The sequence below is a fragment of the Meriones unguiculatus genome, chromosome 4 (assembly GCF_030254825.1).
Source record: "Meriones unguiculatus strain TT.TT164.6M chromosome 4, Bangor_MerUng_6.1, whole genome shotgun sequence".
Lineage (NCBI taxonomy): Eukaryota > Metazoa > Chordata > Mammalia > Rodentia > Muridae > Meriones > Meriones unguiculatus.
This window is the reverse complement of record NC_083352.1, coordinates 101,638,141-101,656,845: the sequence shown is the minus strand read 5'-3', so window position 1 is coordinate 101,656,845 and position 18,705 is coordinate 101,638,141. Positions and strand designations below refer to the sequence as shown.

The 18,705-nt window shown below is 55.0% G+C and overlaps 1 protein-coding gene across 3 annotated transcripts; it reads right to left on the bottom strand.

Annotated features, from left to right (window-relative positions):
- Positions 1-312: 312 nt before the first annotated feature.
- Positions 313-18,229, bottom strand: Chrna4 (cholinergic receptor nicotinic alpha 4 subunit). Of its 3 annotated transcripts, XM_060382712.1 has the most exons (8): positions 18,108-18,229; positions 17,751-18,009; positions 15,455-15,606; positions 12,805-12,910; positions 12,256-12,300; positions 12,064-12,173; positions 6,165-7,539; positions 313-2,461 (listed from the first exon to the last, which is right to left on the bottom strand). In XM_060382712.1, exons 4-8 carry the CDS (start codon positions 12,835-12,837, stop codon positions 2,336-2,338), a joined length of 1,689 nt encoding a protein of 562 aa, XP_060238695.1. In that variant the 5' UTR covers positions 12,838-12,910; positions 15,455-15,606; positions 17,751-18,009; positions 18,108-18,229; the 3' UTR covers positions 313-2,335. The 3 variants fall into 3 exon arrangements, with proteins under 3 accessions (XP_060238695.1, XP_021502921.1, XP_060238696.1); XM_021647246.2 differs by lacking the exons at positions 12,805-12,910; positions 17,751-18,009; positions 18,108-18,229 and adding an exon at positions 16,945-17,683; XM_060382713.1 differs by lacking the exons at positions 12,256-12,300; positions 12,805-12,910; positions 15,455-15,606; positions 17,751-18,009; positions 18,108-18,229 and having other exon boundaries at positions 6,165-7,403; positions 12,064-12,176.
- Between the last annotated feature and the right edge of the window lie 476 nt (positions 18,230-18,705).

Below are 18,705 nucleotides of genomic sequence, written 5' to 3'. Positions count from 1 at the left end.
CACACAACACTGCAGATGAGCCTTGGCCACACAAGCGAAAGAAGCCAGACATCGTAGAGTCCAATATGAGATCCCAGACATGATGACCAGGAGCTAGCCGAACTGGTCTCCAACACTCACGCTTGAGCTGATGCTGTCCTTGGGAGGAGGTGGAATGGGAAGACTGGGGGGTGATGTCTACATATCAGAGGGGCTGTTCTTTAAAGCTCACAGGTTCAAAAGCCTCAGGCCAAGCATTCTGCCCTAACTGAACTTCATCTTGACCACAGATCAACACTGGAAGCAGGAAGACAAAAGGCCAGCTGAGTGGGAATGGGGAAAACACAGTGCTTTATTTTCCTTTTCTGGCTTCCGGGTGGGCGTGGGGATGGCCTGTCAGGGGCATCCCAGCCACTCACTTTTTCTGATCCAGAAGAGCACAGCACAGCAGCCTCGTTCAGTGCATCACTGGGGCCTTGCCCTGATCTCTACTGTTGTCTGCACATCTTGTGGTTGGAGCCATGTATGCAACATGATGGTAGAACTCACATCTGACAGGTGTATCTGCTGCCTTCCTCACTGAGGCCTGCGTTCCACCTGGCTCCCAGGTTCTGGCACAAATCTCCCCACCAGGGTTATCTTGCAACAAGGATAGAGCTCCATTGTCAGTGCTGGTGACCCAGTCAGATAGTGGAGGGTAGACTGAAACATGGCAGACGGGGTCCTTGATGCCCTTAGAACTCTAGGGAAGACCTGGAACATCCAGGGTTCAGAACCCAAGCCTCTGTTTCCCCTCCAGTACTGTACTGGGGCTTCAGCTCAGTTCCTTTCCCACCAGTACCCTGGGATGCCCAGCAGCTCTATGTTTAATGGTGGTTTGCCTGCAGGAAGTCAGGTAAAGACAATGCTGGCCCTTTGGCGCACCTCCTTCCTGACATCCTCATTCAGCTGGGATGGGAAATTTGTACCATGGAGGTGGCGGCTGTACCGACTGGAAGCTTGGTGTGTTGGTTCCAGACTTCATTAAGTTCTTCCTTCATTTCTACAGTCCCCAGGGCTACCCAAACAGGGACCTCAGCTCATGGCCTAGGACAAGCTGGCTGAGGGTACAGGGCCCAGCTCTTCCAAACCCACCTGGCTGGTGGGGACAGCGAAGAGACAACTGGGACCACAACACGGGATGACTTCTTAGGTGTCTCCCATGTTCTGCCCTTTACCCAGTAGAATCTCACAGCGGTGGACACAGCATGTTCTTCTCCCCACGCCCCCACTGGGTATCTCCAGGTTGCCTGGTGCTCCTTACAACCTAACTGCAAGGCAGATGGGGTGAGGCACCCTTAACCCATGGTTTGTGGCCCTCAGACAATGAGTCAGGGGACCAGTTTTGCTTAGAAGCCTCCTGGCAGCTCACCCTATTCTACAACATTGCAGGGCTGCCCATCACTCCCGCTGGACTAGAGAGTTCCTGGTCCTTATACAAGATGTGCTGGGGTGGGGACTGTGGCCTCAGCACAAGACTATGATGAGAAGTCTTACCTTCAGTCTTTTAATCCCAGAGAGGTATACAGAAACATACAGAGATATTAAGAAAGATCCATGAGGGGACGACAGCCCAAGGACCTGGACATGATTTGGCACCATCACAACCCTGAGACTCCCAATGCTCTTGCCCTCCTGGGATTTCTCGTCCCTAGGAAGTGCTCACCACAGAGCCCTGTGACCCTGAGGTGGATGCAGGGCTCCCATGGCACCTTCAGTCTCGCTGTGAGGGCCTGCACTAGCTCTAGTTCTAGGACCCACCCACATAGCACAGTGCTCTGTTTTTTCCCAATTCACCTCAATCTAAACAAAACAGAACCACCTATGAGTCAGAGAGCAGCCCAGCCTAGAGGGTTGAGGGAGCCCGTCACGGGGGGGTGGGGGTGGGAGGGGTGGCCAGCAGAGGCACAGTGGGAGTTTCCTGGGTCTGATGATTCCCACTGGATGGGGGGCTTTTGGTGCTGAAGGGGATGGATTCTTGTGGCCTCATAGGACAACAGAGACCAACACTGGGTCATTCTCTGAGACACAGCTGGGTGTATGCTGTCTGTAGGCCAGGGGATAACTGTCACTTGCTCTGGAGAAACTTTAATGGGGGTGGGGGTGGGGGACTCGGCCTGCAACTGTATCAGCCCTCATTTATCTTCAACCAGGTCCATGACCTGACTAGAATCAGGGGCATCTTCCAGCTCCCAAGAAGCAGCATCTCTCTCCTAGGTGTCTCACAGTAGGTTTGGAAGATAGGAATAACTGACAAGTAGCATGGTCCTACAGAGTCCTGGAGCTGGACCAAGCAGGCCTGTCCTCTGCCAGGTCCCTAGATCATACCAGCCAACCAGGGAGGCAGGAAGAGGCCCACAGTGCCCAGTAGGCAGACAATGATGAACATCCAGAGGAAGATTCGGTCAATGACCATGGCCACGTACTTCCAGTCCTCTTTCACCTGCAAACACAGACATGGGTCACTGTAGCTCTCAGATTCCACAGGCAGCCAGAGAACCTTCTGGAAGCTGGCACTATGAGCCATAGTTTCTGCCTTTCCCATCAGACACACATCTGCACCCCTCCCTGTGGATGGTGACAAGTAGAGAAAAAGCATGTCCAGCTGTGGTCAGAGAATCTGCTGGGGCAGAGCAGCTGCTGCAGAGTAGAACAGAGGGAGATACCATATGGGGTGGGCATCTACAGAGCTCAGATCTGAGGCTCAATGTGTGGGGTCTTTGAATTCAGACTTATTTTAATGCTTTCCGGTGGTCCACACTGGCACAAGAGACTTGAGGTTCATGCTGTACTCTAGCTGGTCTTAAGGAGCTTAGCAGGCTGCCTAAGATCATACTTTGGACCAGCACAGGGCCCATGGCTTCAGGATGAGGTTTGTCTTGAGTGTTCTAAAGCTGGCAGCACCATGGAGGCTTGTATCCACCTTCCCACAGTGCAGATGTCAAAGGTGGACCCCAGGGGCTGGAGAGATGACTCAGTGATGAACAGCACTGGGTGCTCTTCCAGAGGTCCTGCGTTCGATTCCCAACACCCACCTGATGGCTCACAACCATCCATAACTCCAGTTTCAGGAGATCTGACATAGTCTTCTGGCCTCTCCTGGCACCAGGCACGTATGTGTTGCACAGACATACGTGTAATCAAAACATTTGTATACACAGCATAAAATTAAGTTAGCTTTAAGGAAAAGGTAGATCTCAGAGAGATGTCAGTCATGTGTCCCAGCCCAGAAGGTTAGGGCCGGATCATGCTGGGTAACAGATTGATCGCCAAGGTCATCCCACAGTAGCTAAGTGTCCAAAAGCCAGAGCTAAGTCCACACTTGTGCCCTGGCCTGGCCCTGACCACGCACAGCCACCTCTTACCTGGACAGGTGTCCACAGGCAGCACAGGCAGCCTGAGCAGGCCCTGGTATGGAGACAATGATGCTAGGAGATGTACCACGGAGGAAGGTCAGGGATAGAGGGTGAACGAACAGTGGCAACAAGCACACATAAATGTGATCAACATCTGTGATCACTCAATCCTCATTGGACCATGCTTTCACATAGGGTGACAGTGAGGTGCAAATGACTACTGCCTCTGTCCACAGGTTCTCCTGGATCCCACAAAGTGGGCTCTAGCTTCTGACAGGGCCTGATGTAAGGTCGCCACTCCCACAAGCAAAGATTCGGGGAACTGATGCCTGGGCCTGACTAGGACTGAGAATTAGCATTGTGTTAAAGACAGTGTCTGCCTGCAGATCTGACCTTGTACTCCAGGCAGGGTGGTTGTCACACCACTGTCTCACTCCTTCCTCCTCACTGTCCTGTGAGCATATCATTTGTCTGAAAGGGCCCGTAATAACCCTGAGGCTTGATCAGAGCTGCCCTTTGGACAGGGCGTGAAGGCGGAAACTGAGCCAGTCTGTGCACGTGCGGGCAGCCGGGAGTAAGATGTGGCAAACAGAACTCAAGCCAGCTGAGGATCCCTTGGAAGAGCAGCTCCAGCTGCAAGGGCTTCTATCCTGAGTTTTCAAAGCAATCACAGGTGTCTTGTTGATTACCTTACCCAAGAGCAAGTAGCCATGTTCACTTAGGAAACTTCAGGATGAATAGATCTCTGCTAAGAAGCTCCTCAGGGGCTTCTCAGGGCAGATGGCTGCTTGGTATCCCTCTTTCCCTTCAGTGCCTGGGACTAAGCCTCCAAAGATGAAACACCACAGTCATGTACCAATGCCCTGCTATCCTGTCCCTATTAAGTCAGAGAGCTTCCCAGGCCCAGAACCAGGTCAGGCAGCTGCAGCAGGCCAGTGGGGATGGACGAGGTCACGAGTCCCAGCTATGGGACTCTGCTGCAGATGCACTGGTTTCAGAAGGATTTCAAATAAACTTGTCACGTCCATCCTCCCTCATCGACCTCATCCCAGTGCCTAGAGTTCTTCCTCCCCCCTCATACTGCAGCAAGACACAGCCCCAGAACCAAAATTTCTCTGCAGTCTGGTCTCTGGGATCCATAATGTTCCAGAGACCTCTTCACAAGTCTCTGAGACTCAATGGAGTGACTCTAAGAGCAGAGACCTATTCCTGGGATGTGGGAAATTAGCCTCCTCTCTTTCTAGGGCTTAGCAGCTCCAGGAAATTAACCACAGAGGTCTAGGAGTAGGCAACAGGCAAGCCCCAGGTCACATAGGAAGATGAGCAGAAGGCTAGGTGTGGTGGTACACACCTTTAATCTCAGTGCTCAGGAGACAGAGGCAGGTGGATCTCTGAGAGTTCGAGGCCACCTTGTTCTACAGAGTGTGTCCAGGACTGCCAGAGCTACACAGAGAAGCCGTGTCTCAAAACACACACATACACACACACACACACACACACACACACACAAAGACCCAGCAGGGATTAGATGAAGGAGGAGGTCTCAGCCCAATTGGAGGAGCCATTGGCAGGAGATACTGTTGAAAAAGGAAGATGAGCAGAAGCCAGCAAAACCAAGGTCCCAGACAGGACAGTGGCAAATGCCAGCCCAGGGCAAGGTCAATATAAAGGACAGGTGCCAGAGACATTTCAGCTGGCACAGCAGAGACAAAGGTACGGCAGCCCAGGCCTTCCCCTGATGACCTCTTCATCTGACCACTCACGAAGGCTCTGATTCTCATACCTCAATCTGGGCCCTCTCTTAGGCGGAGACAGATTTGGGAAGCAGCTTGCCTAGCACCAGGAGCCCTGCACCTCAGAACCACCTGAGCCCAGACCCCTGTCCTGGAGACCCTCATGTGTGATAGCCAGACAAGGATGAAAAGAAGACAAACCCACAATGCCTGGGTGGCAGGGTCTGGCAGAGCTGACACTGCTGCCCAGCCCAACTGTTCACCAGAGCTGCACTCTGTGAAAAGGGCAGGAGCATCTGTGTTGGGTCAGGAAACCAACACCTACAGAGGGACACGGACATTCCTTTTCAGGCCTCTGTAGACTCGGAGCTTGAAGAATGAAGAATGAGTGCAGATAGACCAGTTAAGCACCAGCTTTCCATGGCTCCAGGTTCCTGAGGGCCTTGTAGTGGAGCAGGCATTATGGCCTCACTCCACAACCCTCCAGAGGACTGATGGGGTGGGGTGAGCACAGCTCCTGGCAGCCCCACTCTCTTCTCTATGTCCTTTCAACCTTTCTAGGGTTCAAAGGACCACCCTTCACCAGGTGGAAGCCCAGGGGAAAGCTGTTCTTGGGGTTACAGGGCAGTGGCAGCAGCAGCAACGAACTGCGTTTTGAGGAAGGCCAGTGTGAAATCTTGCCGGTCACCCAAGCATGACTGGACTGGAGTTCCAAGTAGCCAGGAACAGTTTGAACACATTAAAGGAAGTCCCCGTGGGTGTTAGAATGACAGTGCTGGAAATGGTCTTTCAACCTACTGCTCCAGGGCTCATGAGTCCTGGCACCTGGATGAAGTGACGGAACCTGTTTATTCCCCACCAGCTATACTGGGCCTTGCCCAACCCCATCGTGGCCTGGGAACCTGTAAAGGATGCTAGGCAGACTACGTTACGCATCCTCAAGGTGTGCAGCTTTCGTCTGGGGCCTTGGTTTCTGGATGGTGTGTGGGAAACGCAAGACATCTCATCCCATCTGGGCAGGGACACTTCCCATGCAAAGCCACTAGCAAGGACTTACCGAGAAATCTGTGTCTTCTGCCTTGAGGTGGTCTGCAATGTACTGGACACCCTCTACTGCCCGTGTCAGGGCTGGTGACAGGGGCAGGTGTTGGGGAGGTGCTTTGGTACCTCGGGCCTTGAGCACAGTGACTGGGGACACAGGAGATGGTTCCTTGCATGTGCATTTACATGGAGAAGCCTTGTCTGACGGTGGAAGCTGGGATGGACGGGCCTTCAGGGAGGCTGGGGAGCCAGTTGGCTGGCTGTCAGCCAGGGAGGCAGCCCCATCTCGGGACACACAGTACTGGATACTCCGAGACCGGCAGCGGATGCCACCCTCTGCTGCTTCTTGGGAGCTGGGCACATGCTGGACACTCAGGGACCTGGCTTTGATGAGTATTGGCACCCCAGTACTGTTGGGTGGGTGACAGGGGCCAGGTGATGGACAGGGACTGGACTTCTCAACCTCCGATGTCTGCAAATCAGGGACCTTGTGGGAGGGTGACTTGCATGCAGGCTGGGTCTCCACTGGTGTGTCCATGGGGTTGCAGAAAGACGGGGCAGGTGGCAGGCCTTGGTTGCAGATGTCACTCAAGATGCCAGGCTCATTCTCAGGCTCTGGCCAGAAACGGGGGGCATTGGCCATCTTGTGCATGGACTCGATAAGTCTCCGGCAGTTGTCCTTGACCACGGACGGGCGCTTCATGAAGAGGAGGCGAGGCACGATGTCCAGGAAGACCCTGCGCACCCAGGCAGGCATGGTATGCGTGCGTGGTGAGCGGTGGTGGACGTTGAGCACGAAGACCGTGATGACAATGGAGAGGGTGACAAAGATCATGGTGAAGAGCAGGTACTCGCCGATGAGCGGGATGACCAGCGAGGTGGACGGGATGATCTCGGTGATGAGCAGCAGGAAGACGGTGAGCGAGAGCAGCACCGAGATGCACAGTGTGACCTTCTCACCGCACTCGGATGGAAGGTAGAAGACCAGCACGGTGAGGCAGGAGATGAGCAGGCACGGGATGATGAGGTTGATGGTGTAGAACAGCGGCAGCCGGCGGATGATGAAGGCGTAGGTGATGTCAGGGTAGACCTCCGCGCAGCATTCGTACTTCCTGGTGTTGTAGGTGCCCACGGCATCCACAATGACCCACTCCCCACTTTCCCAGAAGTCCAGCTGGTCCACGCGGCTGTGCATGCTCACCAAGTCAATCTTGGCCTTGTCGTAGGTCCAGGACCCGAACTTCATGGTGCAGTTCTGCTGGTCGAAGGGGAAGAAGGTGACATCAATGCTGCAGGAGCTCTTATAGATGGCCGGGGGTGTCCACTGCACCCGCCCATCATAGAACAGGTGGGCTTTGGTCAGGTGGGTGACTGCAAAGTCCCCGTCCGCACTGGCAGGAGGAGGAGAAAGACAGCAGTGAGGTCCTACCCATCCCTACCCTACACCCATGAACATCCTTGCAGAGAAAGCCTCCCAGCCCGACCAGCCGCCCCACCAGCCACACGCAGAGCGCAGGATCATGTGGAGTGGTGTGTGTAGCCTGGACCGTCACTCATCCACGTGCTTTACCTGTGAGTCAAGGTGGCATGTGGTTCAGAGAACAGGGATGAATGGTGAGTGGGCAGTTAGTGTTACAGCTCTTATTCAATATTGCTGTGAGGGCACAGGGTGGGACCAAACTCCTGGCTTTTCTCCTGAGCACCCTCCGTGCAGACGGGCCTGGGTCACCTGTACCTTTGCTGACTGAGGCACCATGGGAATTTCCCTTTGGCTTCCACTAGTTACCGCCTGTACTGAGGGGAGGTACTGGCGCCTGCCCTCTTCAGTTTGGGAGCTGACAACTGGCCCCTTAGTGTGCTATAGATATCCCAGAGGTTCCTGCAGGACCATAACAAGCCCAGTGTGTGTGGAGTATGTGTCCACAGGGACGGGGCAAGTGGGCCCAGAGGCCTGATCCAGGAGAATGGGTCCCTGATGGGCCCAGGAGTAGAGGGGGTGGGACAAGCAGGATTTCTTCATCACCCACAAAAAAAAAAAAAAAAAGAAGGTCTCACACCAAGCAGTTGCTCATCAGGTCCCTGTTTAATGGATAATCTTGTGCTGGAGGCCAGTGGGCCTCTCTGCCCATTTTGTCTTTAGGGAGGACCTTCAGTATGAAAATGGCTGTGCAGAGGTGCCCACAGTGCCTCCCAGGACAAATAACACTACAACTTACCCCTGGATTGGGGCCCACACTCAAGATGGATCAACTCTGACCTTCTGCCACTGGAGACTGAGAAGGCCTCTTCCCCTCCACTGGCCCCGAGAACTTGGAGGCCACCTCTCTACAGATGCTGGCACACAGGCTAGATGTGGACTCCAGCTGTGTCTGATTGTTGGCTTCTCGCCTCTCCGCCTTGGGGGATATTTGTCAGGTTGGACAGTGGAGAATGGGGCTTCTGTCCTTCAGGCCCCTCCTCTTGAGCAGAGTTCCAGCCTTGACCTCTGAGCTTCATAGACAGTGATGGCATGGCTCATTTTACACATTGCTGGAACTTGGTGACACTGGAAAGAAGCTCTCAGGAAGGCTTTCTCTCTCTGTCTGCCTCCACAACCCTCCCTATTTGGATCCTTGAGATCCCAACCTCTACCCTATTTGCCCTGGGGACCTGGAATGCAATGTGCCACTCTTTAGCTTCTTCACAGGCTCAGGCCATTTGCTCTGGCCCTCGATTAGCATTCACAGACTGTCTGAGTCAGCAGCAACGCACTAACGCGTTTGGGCAAACCCTGCCAGCTTCAGCTCAGAAACACTGATGGGAAACCTTGATTTAAAGCTAACGAGCTCTGTGAGCTTGATTAAATCCCTCATTAATGGTACCAGCATGCATCCCTTTGGTCTCACCACTCATAAGACAGTGTAGCCCTGAGCCACAGGCTCCAGAACCTTCTATTTACCCAGCGCCCCAGATCCCTCTGTTCATGACTTCTCCTACCTCCTTTCACAAGCCCAGCTCACTGGCTAGAGTCCTTCAAGGTTCTTAGGTGGAGGAGGTTCCATGTCCCCTGAATTTTATCAGCCAACTGGCCCTGCTCCCCTGACCAGGGCCCACGGTGGCCTCCTGGCCCTTCCTATGCTAGCCAATCTCCTGCAGCAACATCCACAAGGTCCAGAAAATTTGAGCCTCTCCTGGTCTCAGTAGGTGCCAACCCTGGACCTGCCTGTGGGTTAACTCATCCTGGGCCAACTCCTGTGTGGCTGTGCTGAATACGAAAGACGCTGGAAAAGATGCACAAACATCCTGGTGCATGGCTGGGCTGCCTGTGGATCCCATGGACCACAGGCAGCCCAGCCATGCACCAGGACAGTAGGATCCTCTCTACATGCACCCCAGTAAGGCTCCTGACTGCACACTGCACAGCCTGGCTTCTACAGAAGCTGAGGTTCCCTCCAGGTATGCTGGGGTGGATCCTTCAGCACATTTCAGGCCATGTGGAATTGGGCATGGTTTTGTTTCCTTCTCAGAGTCCTATCTCTCCAAAAATTAAAGCCTAAACACCCCAGGCACAAATTTAAATTCTCCCACAGCAAGTGTTACAGGGCAGGCAGGGGAGGCTGCAACCAGTTGGCAGACAAGGGCCCCTGGGGCTCACTTGAATCGGTGGCTCCCATCTGCAGCCTAGGTTGCTGGGTTTAGGCTTCCCACCCTTGAGACACACTGGGGACTCGGCAGTCACAGCTCAGGCTATTGTGGCTCCATCTGCCTTCAACTGTACTCACAATTCTCTGCTCTTCTTGCTCTGCCTAGCCTGGCTGCCCCTCCCCTCCCTTGTTCATTTTTCAGGGCACCTAAAACTGTGTAGATGGTTCCCTCTGAGGTTGCTGTTGGGCTTATGTTTGCAGACATGTCCCCAGTGCACTCTCTCAGGAAAATAGTCTCTGAGGGTGGCAGTGCAGCCCATCTCCATCAAATTCTGGCCTTGCTTCCATCTGACACTCCCACAAAGCCCCAGTTGTGGAAAAGGTGACAGTAGAAACCACTGGGCTCAGCACTCTGCATACTAGTTCTGGCTGCTTTGTTCTTCTCATAGTGCCAAGAGTAAGGTACTCAGAATGCCCAAAGGACAATGCTGTCCCATGGACCACAGGCAGCTCAGCCATGTACCAGGACAGTAGGATCCTCGAGTGAGCTGTCAGCATTTCACTGCCAAGGCTGTTAATGCAGGGTGAAGAATGATGGGTCCTCAGGTTCCAGTTCTGCACCTTAGAGCACCCAGGAAACCAGAGGAAGCAAAAGCATTTGGGTCCTACAGCCACCAGTGTGAGTTAGTTCAGGACTCGGTGAGCTAGTCAGTAGCTGGGGGAGGGTGGATCCCAGATTTTGTCTACCCCTAAGAGGGCCCCACCACATGAGGCAGCATTTCAGAAGCAAGTGGGACCCTCTGTTTGCCCTGTACCAGATGGAGAGCTTCTGGGCTTCCAGAAGAGGGAGCCCCAAGTCAACAAAAGAGTAGGGACTCCCCCTGTCCAGCAGTGGGACCAACCATCTGGCTAGCAGCTGCTGATTGCTGCTGGGAATGGCCTTCCTCTCTGCCAGCACCAGAGTCCTTTCAACCTTCACCAGCTCCAAGTCCTGTCCAGATAGACACAGAAAAGGTGGTCTGCACTTTTTGCATGTATCTGAGCAGGTAGAAGAGATACAAAGGTGACCTTGGAAGGGTGGGGACTTCTGAGTGTCTGTCCTCAGGAACTTGGTCCTGGGCTTCTTATTGGCTCCCTACCTACTCTTCTGCCTACCCAATACCACCCAGGAAACGTATGTCCTTCCTTGCCATGGGTCCAATAGGCTGTTTAGAGTAGATTCAGTACTTGATCCCAAAATTCAAAGGTGGAGCAAGCAGAGTGTGGATCCCAGAAAGGCCCAGTAGCTAGATGCTTTCCAGGGCTTAAGGCTCAGCTGGATGGCTGCAGAAGACAGAGCCATTCAGAGGGAAGAGCAGGAACCATAGACCTTGCCATTCCCTGCCATCTGCTCATTCTTTAGCCCACCCTCAACAGAAGCCCGCCCACAACACAGTCTGGAAAACCACCCGCAGCTCCTTCTACAACCCGAGGACGTGGCTAGCACTCCACTTAATTAAAGAGGAAGGGAATCCCAGTCATTCTTAATCAAATGGGAGCATTTGTAGGTCAGATGGGCACCCCAGGGCCTGGAGGGGGCTGTGGGCAGATGGCTGGGACTAGGGGGTGGAAAGGCTTCTGTTTGCTTTGTTTGTAAGCACTGTGGGAGCTGCTGCCCACCCAGACCCTGAGGGCGCAGAACATCAACCTCACCACCACCCCCACCCCCGGCAGACTCAGCTCAGAAAGCCAGCTGCTCCTAGCCTGGGTCTCCCTGTGAGGGTCTCCAGGAAAGGCAAGTATGAGGATGCCTACCTTCTGCCTTCTTGTCACCTCTGCCTGGATTTTGTGTCCATGCAGACTTCAGGTCCCAGGAGCTGAGACAGAGTCTGAGCTGCGCTTGAAAGCTGGGTTTGCCCACTGGCTCAATGCCCAGTATTAGGCACAGCGTGAAAGCAGGACCAAGAAGAGCAGAGGCAAAGCTTTGTGAAGCAGCCACTTCTCTTGCTCCTCTTTACCTACTCCAAAGTCCCCTGCATCATTGGTCTTCCAGACTTGCACATGGCAGGGGCATTAAGGTTACCTGCCTGGGGTGGAACCTGCAGTCACTGCTAGAGGAGGAGGTCCAATCCATTCTCTGTGAGGAGAGCAGCAGAACTAGATCTCCAGACCTCAGAGCAGGCGGCCCCAGGTGCTGGTGGCCACACCCAGCCCACTGGGCTTCCACTCCATTGGCCTAGTTTCTCTTTGCTCCCAGCAGCTTCCTGGCCGGCCTGGGGCCTAACCTCACCTGCCAGGGCCCATTGGGCTTACTTGTTGTAGAGGACAATGTCGGGCCTCCAGATGAGCTCGGAGGGGATGCGGATGGAGGTAACATTCTCGTAGTCACCAGGGTCCCAGCGCAGCTTGTAGTCATGCCACTCCTGGGTGGGAGTGGAGAGCCATGTGTGAGGGGAATACGGGGCAGAGCAGAGGGCAGAGGCAGGGAAAGCCCTCCCCACTCACCTGCTTCACCCACACATTTGTTGTCATCATCTGGTTCTTCTCATCCTAGGGCACAAGTAAGAAAGGAGCCTTGAGGTCCCCCTCAGTAACAGGTATGTTCCAGCCTAGATCTGCTCATCCGTAGCTAGTCATAGGTAGTGATAAGCCAGGGCTAAACGTCTGGAGGAAAGGAGAGCCTCAGCCCTGAAGGCAACCCAGCAGGGATGGCAACGTGAGAGGAGCTGGGGATAGGAGACAAGGACCCTGGTACCTTTCCAGAAAGACACAGAGAGCTAAGCTCAGCTCCAAATGCACCCCAGGCTGAGTCTTCTCCCTAGAAATCTGACAGGCGCGTCCACCCACATTGTTCCCTTTGCAGATGAGACCCATGTGCAGCTGTTCCTGTGGCCACTGGCTTAGGAGATCTTGACAAAACGAGGGCTAAGGTGGATGTCATGGGGATGACCTTTCACCTCAAGGTCACCATGTAACAACCATTCAGGTGGCGGAGATCTAGGCCATAGACTACTCCTGTGGGGTCTCTTATAGCCACTGCCCCAATACACCTACCCTCCCGATGCCTTTATTTCCCCTCTGTGACATAGGAATGGGCCCCTCTGCCGAATCCTGGGTGAGGAACAGCAGGTTGGAGACCCATGTTCTGAGCAGTCAGCACCTAAAACAGACAGGACCTTTTGTGGAGAACAAGCAAGTCCTGGTGCAGGCACAGAAGGTCTGTGGAGACAGAAAGGCAGCCATAGCCATACCTTCTAGCCACTGAGTACCCAGGAGGGGCCTGAAACCTCACACCCATAGTCTGGGGAACACTTGGCCTTGCCAGATAGAATAAAGGTCTGATGTGTGCATCTGATACTGGGCAGCGTACTTCCCAATCTGGACCAACATTTCCTTCCTCAGTCTACACATGACTAACAGGCTTCTCAGCGGACCTAACCAAGGAGATTCCAAGACACCCATCAAGAAAGCGTCTTGCCTAGAACAACGCATGTATGTGTATGACTCCTGCCACACAAAAATTATGATAGACTAGCAAGTGTGGGAAAGCTGTACCCCCTGAATGCCCAGCCTCAGGCCTGGTCCTCTCCAGGGCAGTCACCTAGGAAGGTCACCCAGTTGTCTGAGTGAGTCCCCTCCCTGGAAGGACACTGAAGAGAAGATGGAATGCAGAGCACAATCCAAAGTCTGCTGCTTCCTGTGCTGCCTGCATGAGCAGCCACCTCATCCCCGCATGACCTTGACCCACACCCAAGGAAGCTGGAAATGGAAGACTGCCTGCTTCATGCCATAGGGCCTCCAGGGTCATCAGAACAAATGACTGTGACTGGGCTGGGTCCTCCTGCCCCAGCATCCCTTCCAGCTGCATGTGGCCATCACACCCCAGGGACCTTTGGATCCGGAAGACATGCCATAGAGCTCTGGAGCACATTTTACAAGGACTCAGCATTGGGTTAGGAAATCACTGGGGATTCAGTAGCCTTCTCTGCAGCCGGTGCTGGGTATGAACTCAAACAAGGCACACAGTCTCCATTACTAGGTGCGGATCTCAGAGAGGGTATCAGTAGTAGAGACGGTAGCTCACAAAGGGACGCAGGCAGGGCCAGCACTAGGATGGGGCACCTGGATCCCAGCCCCTGGTGGAAGAAAGCAAAGTAGCCAGACACAAGGTAGACCTTTCTACGTAAATGTGGCCATGAATCTCTAACATACACGGTGCTAACCTAGAGCCAGCACTTCCCTTTGTAGCAAAGTCAAGGGTAGGTGCCTGGAAGGATGTGAGCCTTTGGGACACCCTCCAAGCAGGCCTAGGAACTATCTGTGTGCATGTGTATAACATTTTCACATGTGGCCTTAGCTAGATCTAGGGCAGAGGTCAGGCCTAGAAGCCGGGTCCCTCACAGAAATCATGGTGTTGGGTGCGCTCTGAGTCTCAGTGTCTCCTGAGGCAGAGAGCATGAGACTGAGCTTGACAGGCTTAGGCACACCTGCTGGTAGCAGACCCAGAGCCTTGAACTGCCACCAACAGTCGCCTCTGCCAGCCACCTCGTTGTAACTGTGTTTGCAAACCTCAGCAAGGATGAGGGGCTTGTACATCCTGCACTGTCCTTGATGGCCCCCAGCCAGGGATACTGCAGGATCCATTTGAGGGACCAAATGCTAGGCCCTGCTGAGAATGAGAGTCTGAGTGGCTGGCTCTGCATAGAGCTCACTGGCAAGGGTCTCCGGGTCCAATCTCATAAGTCTAGAGCCCCGGGATTTTGCTGGCACTGTCAAAGACGGCATACTTGCTCTCAGCTCACATCAGGAAAGCACATGGAATGGCTGAGAATCAACCAACATGTTCAGTGCCAGCCTCGAGCCAACACTACAAGTTGTAGCAGGGTGTGCAGGGACAGCTCTCTCGCACATCGGATCCAGGCTTTGTCCCTGGACCCAGCAAAACCCAGTGTGGAAACCCCAACTTGCTAAATCAGATGGCTTTTGACTGCCCCCACTGGTAAGGTCACGCCTTCCCAGCATCACTCCTCCAGCCAGGAGAGAACCTATGCTGAGGCCCAGCATGACATGGGTGTGTCCAAAGGCTGGTCCCACCCCATAAGGAGCAGCTGAGCCTGCCAGGAAAGGCTGGGTGCTAACAGAACATCTCAGCCTTACCCTAGACTAGTCTCCTAGTGTAAAGTATACTTCCCTGGGCCACCACCTTGGAGGAAGCTCAGCGCCTAGCTCACATATGTCTTCCCAGAACTCTTCCTGGACCTTCACTAGGAAAATGAACATATCCAGATAGACAGGACCTGTCTGCAATTCACCCAAGCCCCACTTTCCACCCTGGGTTGGTAACCTGGTGGCCTCTGGGATCAGCCTGAGATCAGTGTGCCCCCAGTGTATAGTGCCCACTTGAATGCTGTCACAGGCAAAGTTTCCACAGCCTGGCTGCTGAAGAGGGCCATCCTATACCCAGAAAAGCCTTTTCTGTTCTTTATTCCAAAAGATGCCCTGCTTTCTTCAGGAAATGTGGCCACTGGCTTTCCTAAGGAACAGGTCCTAAGCCACAGAGCTCAGCTCCCTTCCCCAGTGCTGAGGCTCAGGACAACTCTCTGCTGTCAACTTTGGTTGGACCCCAGCCACATGGAGTCTCAGGGTAGAACCTTCTGCAGTGACCCCATTGTCCCATGTAACACCAGGCCATCCCCATACCTACCACGTCAATGAGCTGAGCAATGGACAAGCCAAAGCGGACAAGGACCACATCTGAGATATTGGCTACTGGCCGGGACCACTTGTTGTAGCCTGAGAAGAGTCTCTTCAGGAGCCGTTCCTCCGCATGGGCCCGGGTCTCTATGTGGCTGCTAGCTGTGGGGGAGGCAGGGGGTTTAGGGATGGGTGACCATAGAGGCTGCCTCTCCAGCCTCACACCATGCCCCATGCCATCACAGCCCCTTCCCTTTACACATCACCTTCCACCTGAGGACCCCAGGGCATGCTGTCCTGTCTTCCCTAACTTCCTTCAGAGAAGCCTTTCCAGGGTTCTAAGAATGGGTCAGGCCCTCCTCCAGAAGAACAAGGCAACTGACAGTGAACACTGAATTAATTGCACGCAGCTCCCCTGCAGACAAGCACTTTGAATGGAAGTGCCCTATCTCCAGTGACCGGCTGAGACAAAGGACATGAAGTGACAGGAGCATGGGGAAGGGGCAGGTGTGTGAGGCAGCTAGGAGTGGGGGATGAATGAAAGGGGACTGCCGGGAGCCTGAGCCGACATCCACAGGAATGGTCCTGCTGCCCCGCCTTCTAGTATACACCCTGAGGATGACCGCAAACCCTCAGGGCCACCAGCGCCCTGTGTTCTTAGACACAAGATGCCCTGGATAAGCTCCACACTGCTCCCTGGAGAGGGTGGCTCCTCATTCCACCAGCCAGCCGCTCATCTGTGTCCTCTCCTCCGGCCCTCTATGTGGCTAGGGGGCCTCCCTGCCTCCATTCGTTGGGTCGCTGCATCAAAAAGGGGGTTGGGAAAAGGAGGGGAGCCCTGGCTGTCTGTTAGCTCCTGCTCACCTGAGAGCCACAGCAACTCTTCAGGAGGGGAATCCTAGAGTCTCCTGCCACCCCCACCCCCCAGCCTCTTCCTCCCTCAACCTCATTCTTCCTGGTCTCTTGGACCAACCAGTAAGGCACAGCCCCGCTGCTCAATGGGAAGGCCAGGGGTTAAATAACTGCAGCAAGCCTCTCCACGGGTTATGGGTGAGAGGTGTCCGCTTAGCGGATGAGAGGTGGAGGAAGCCTGGGGGAGCAGAAAGGGTAGGGTGGGAGCTACCAGGGGCAGAGGCAGATCCCTGAAATTAGGAGCAGACACGGGGGCGGTCTGCTGCAAGATTTGGCAGGATGGAACCTCCCTTCCAGGTGGACTCCACCTCTATCCTAGTTCTGGTTCCAGATGGGAAATGCAGCCAGACCACCCTCCCCCACCCCCACCACCGCCTCCACTCAAACCCCATCTCTCAGCACTTAGAGGCTGATCCCTTCCTCACTGGCTCAGCTAGCACCGCAGGACATCGGAGGAGTCTCTGTGGCTATCCCGTTGCGTGCACCCGCGGCTTGGCACCGCAGCCCGGGGCCTCTTCTCCCCTGGCTCCGGAGTCCCAGGTGCCAGAACCAGGGAGAAAAAGGCCCGTTCCGCATTTCGAAACTTACCAGGCAAGAGGCCGGCCCCTAAGAGCAGCAGTAGCGGCAGTAGCAGCAGCGGCGGCGGCGCCCCGGGGCCCCCGAGCTCCATGGCGAACCGAGCGGGCTCTAGACCCGGGCGGCTCCAGACTGTGCCGCGCCTCCGCTCCGAGACCCGCGCGCACCCAACTTCATGCCCCGTGCCGCGGCCGCTCGTCCCCAAGCCGGGCTCCGCAGCTCGTCCCGCGGGGCGCGGCGGCGGGGCGGGAGCTCGAGGTTGTGGGCTCCGCGGCACGGCCCCGCCCGGACCTGCTGCCTCCAGCCGCCGGCGTGAGGAAAGGAGGGGGAGGGACTGAAGAGAGGAGGGAGAGGGCGGGAGGAGGGGGCGGACCGGGCCCCGAGGGTATGTGGAGGCCGTGCTCGGCCCCTCGTGGGGTTAAAGTTTCCTTGTCCTCCTGGGGCTCGCGACGTGCCGGGTGGGGTTAGGGACCTCCTGGTCATCCCAGCAGTCCCAGCGCCTTCTAGAAACAAGCCCCCAGCCCTGGTCTCCAGCCCTAACCCTGCCGGCAGCGTGGAGACTGCGGGCGTGCATTCAGGCACTGTGCGCGCAAGGAGGGCTCCCTTCCTGGCTCTGGCTAACTCCATCACTTCACCCCGCCTTAGCGTGACTGTTTGCAGTTTGGAAATAACAAGTCTCCTTCCTTAGGCCAGCGTTGAGGAAAGAATCATCAGCCTGCCGCCCTCCTCCTGCACAGCAAGCCGATCCTGCGACGCCCAGCCCCCCCCCCCCCCCCCCCAGCGCCACCCTTCTAATGAAAAGAACCTGGTGTCTGGACCTTGCGTCTTCACAGGGCCAGCCTGGGACTAGAGTCCATCTTTGTCTCTTTTGAGCGTGCAGGTTCTCTGCTCCGTCCTGAAAGCAGCTCCCCACCCCAGCTCTGTGAGCAGTGAGCTACTGGCCAGAGAGGACAGGTGCTTGAAGAAAAGCTATTGGGTGCTGGGGATGATCCTGAGAGATGCCACTAACGAGGAGGTGCTCAGGTGCTGTGGTTCCTAGGGCGCGCGGGGTGGGGGGCCGCATCTGAACAGCAGGTGCTGAAAGAAGCAGTGGTTTGTGGGCCTGAGTTTTCCAAGAAGGAAGGAACCCACCCACCCCCGTCCCATTTCAAAAGCCAGATGTAGCCCAAACTTACCTTGTCCCAAAGACTCTGCAGCCACCTCTGGACACCCAGATGGAGTGCACCAACTCCTGAAGTTGGAGGCAAGGAAGTGCTGTCTCTGGCCCTGTAGCACAAGCTCCTCTGTCCCCAGGCGTGATGACTCTGAGGGTGACTGTCTCTCTGGTCTTCCGTTTCTACCCCTCAACAACACAGGGGCAGTTTTCATGGCTCAGCTCCTGCTCCCATGCCTGTCCTCCTTTTTCCCATCTCTCCACCTTGCCCTTCCTCCTATTTACCCCACCCAACAGTAGTGTTCCCAGCTCTCTTGCCCTCTGGCCTGCAGTGAATGCATATGTCACACACCTGCTCTGGGACCTTCAGACTCCTTCAGGTCACAGGAGCCATCTGCCTACACTTGTGAGCAGAGCCTACAGTACGGACTTCCAAAACATTCTCCTCCTGGGCAGACGACCTCAGCAGTGACCATCGTTTTCCTGTGCCTTCCTAGATGCTGAGGATTTACAGGTAGGCCAGACTCCCACAGTACACTCAAAGGCTAATTCTTACTTATGTCTGGTCTAAGAGGAAACAAATGCAAAACGATTTAAGCAACTTGCTCAAGATCACACAT

Coding starts and splice junctions, on each gene's coding strand:
- Chrna4 (XM_021647246.2), bottom strand. CDS start 17,026: ATGGAGCTCGGGGGCCCCGGGGCGCCGCCGCCGCTGCTGCTACTGCCG. Junction 15,607..16,944: donor AGGGGCCGGCCTCTTGCCTG/GTAAGTTTCGAA, acceptor CCTCCCCCACAG/CTAGCAGCCACATAGAGACC. Junction 2,462..6,164: donor CAGAAGACACAGATTTCTCG/GTAAGTCCTTGC, acceptor CTGTGTTTGCAG/GTGAAAGAGGACTGGAAGTA.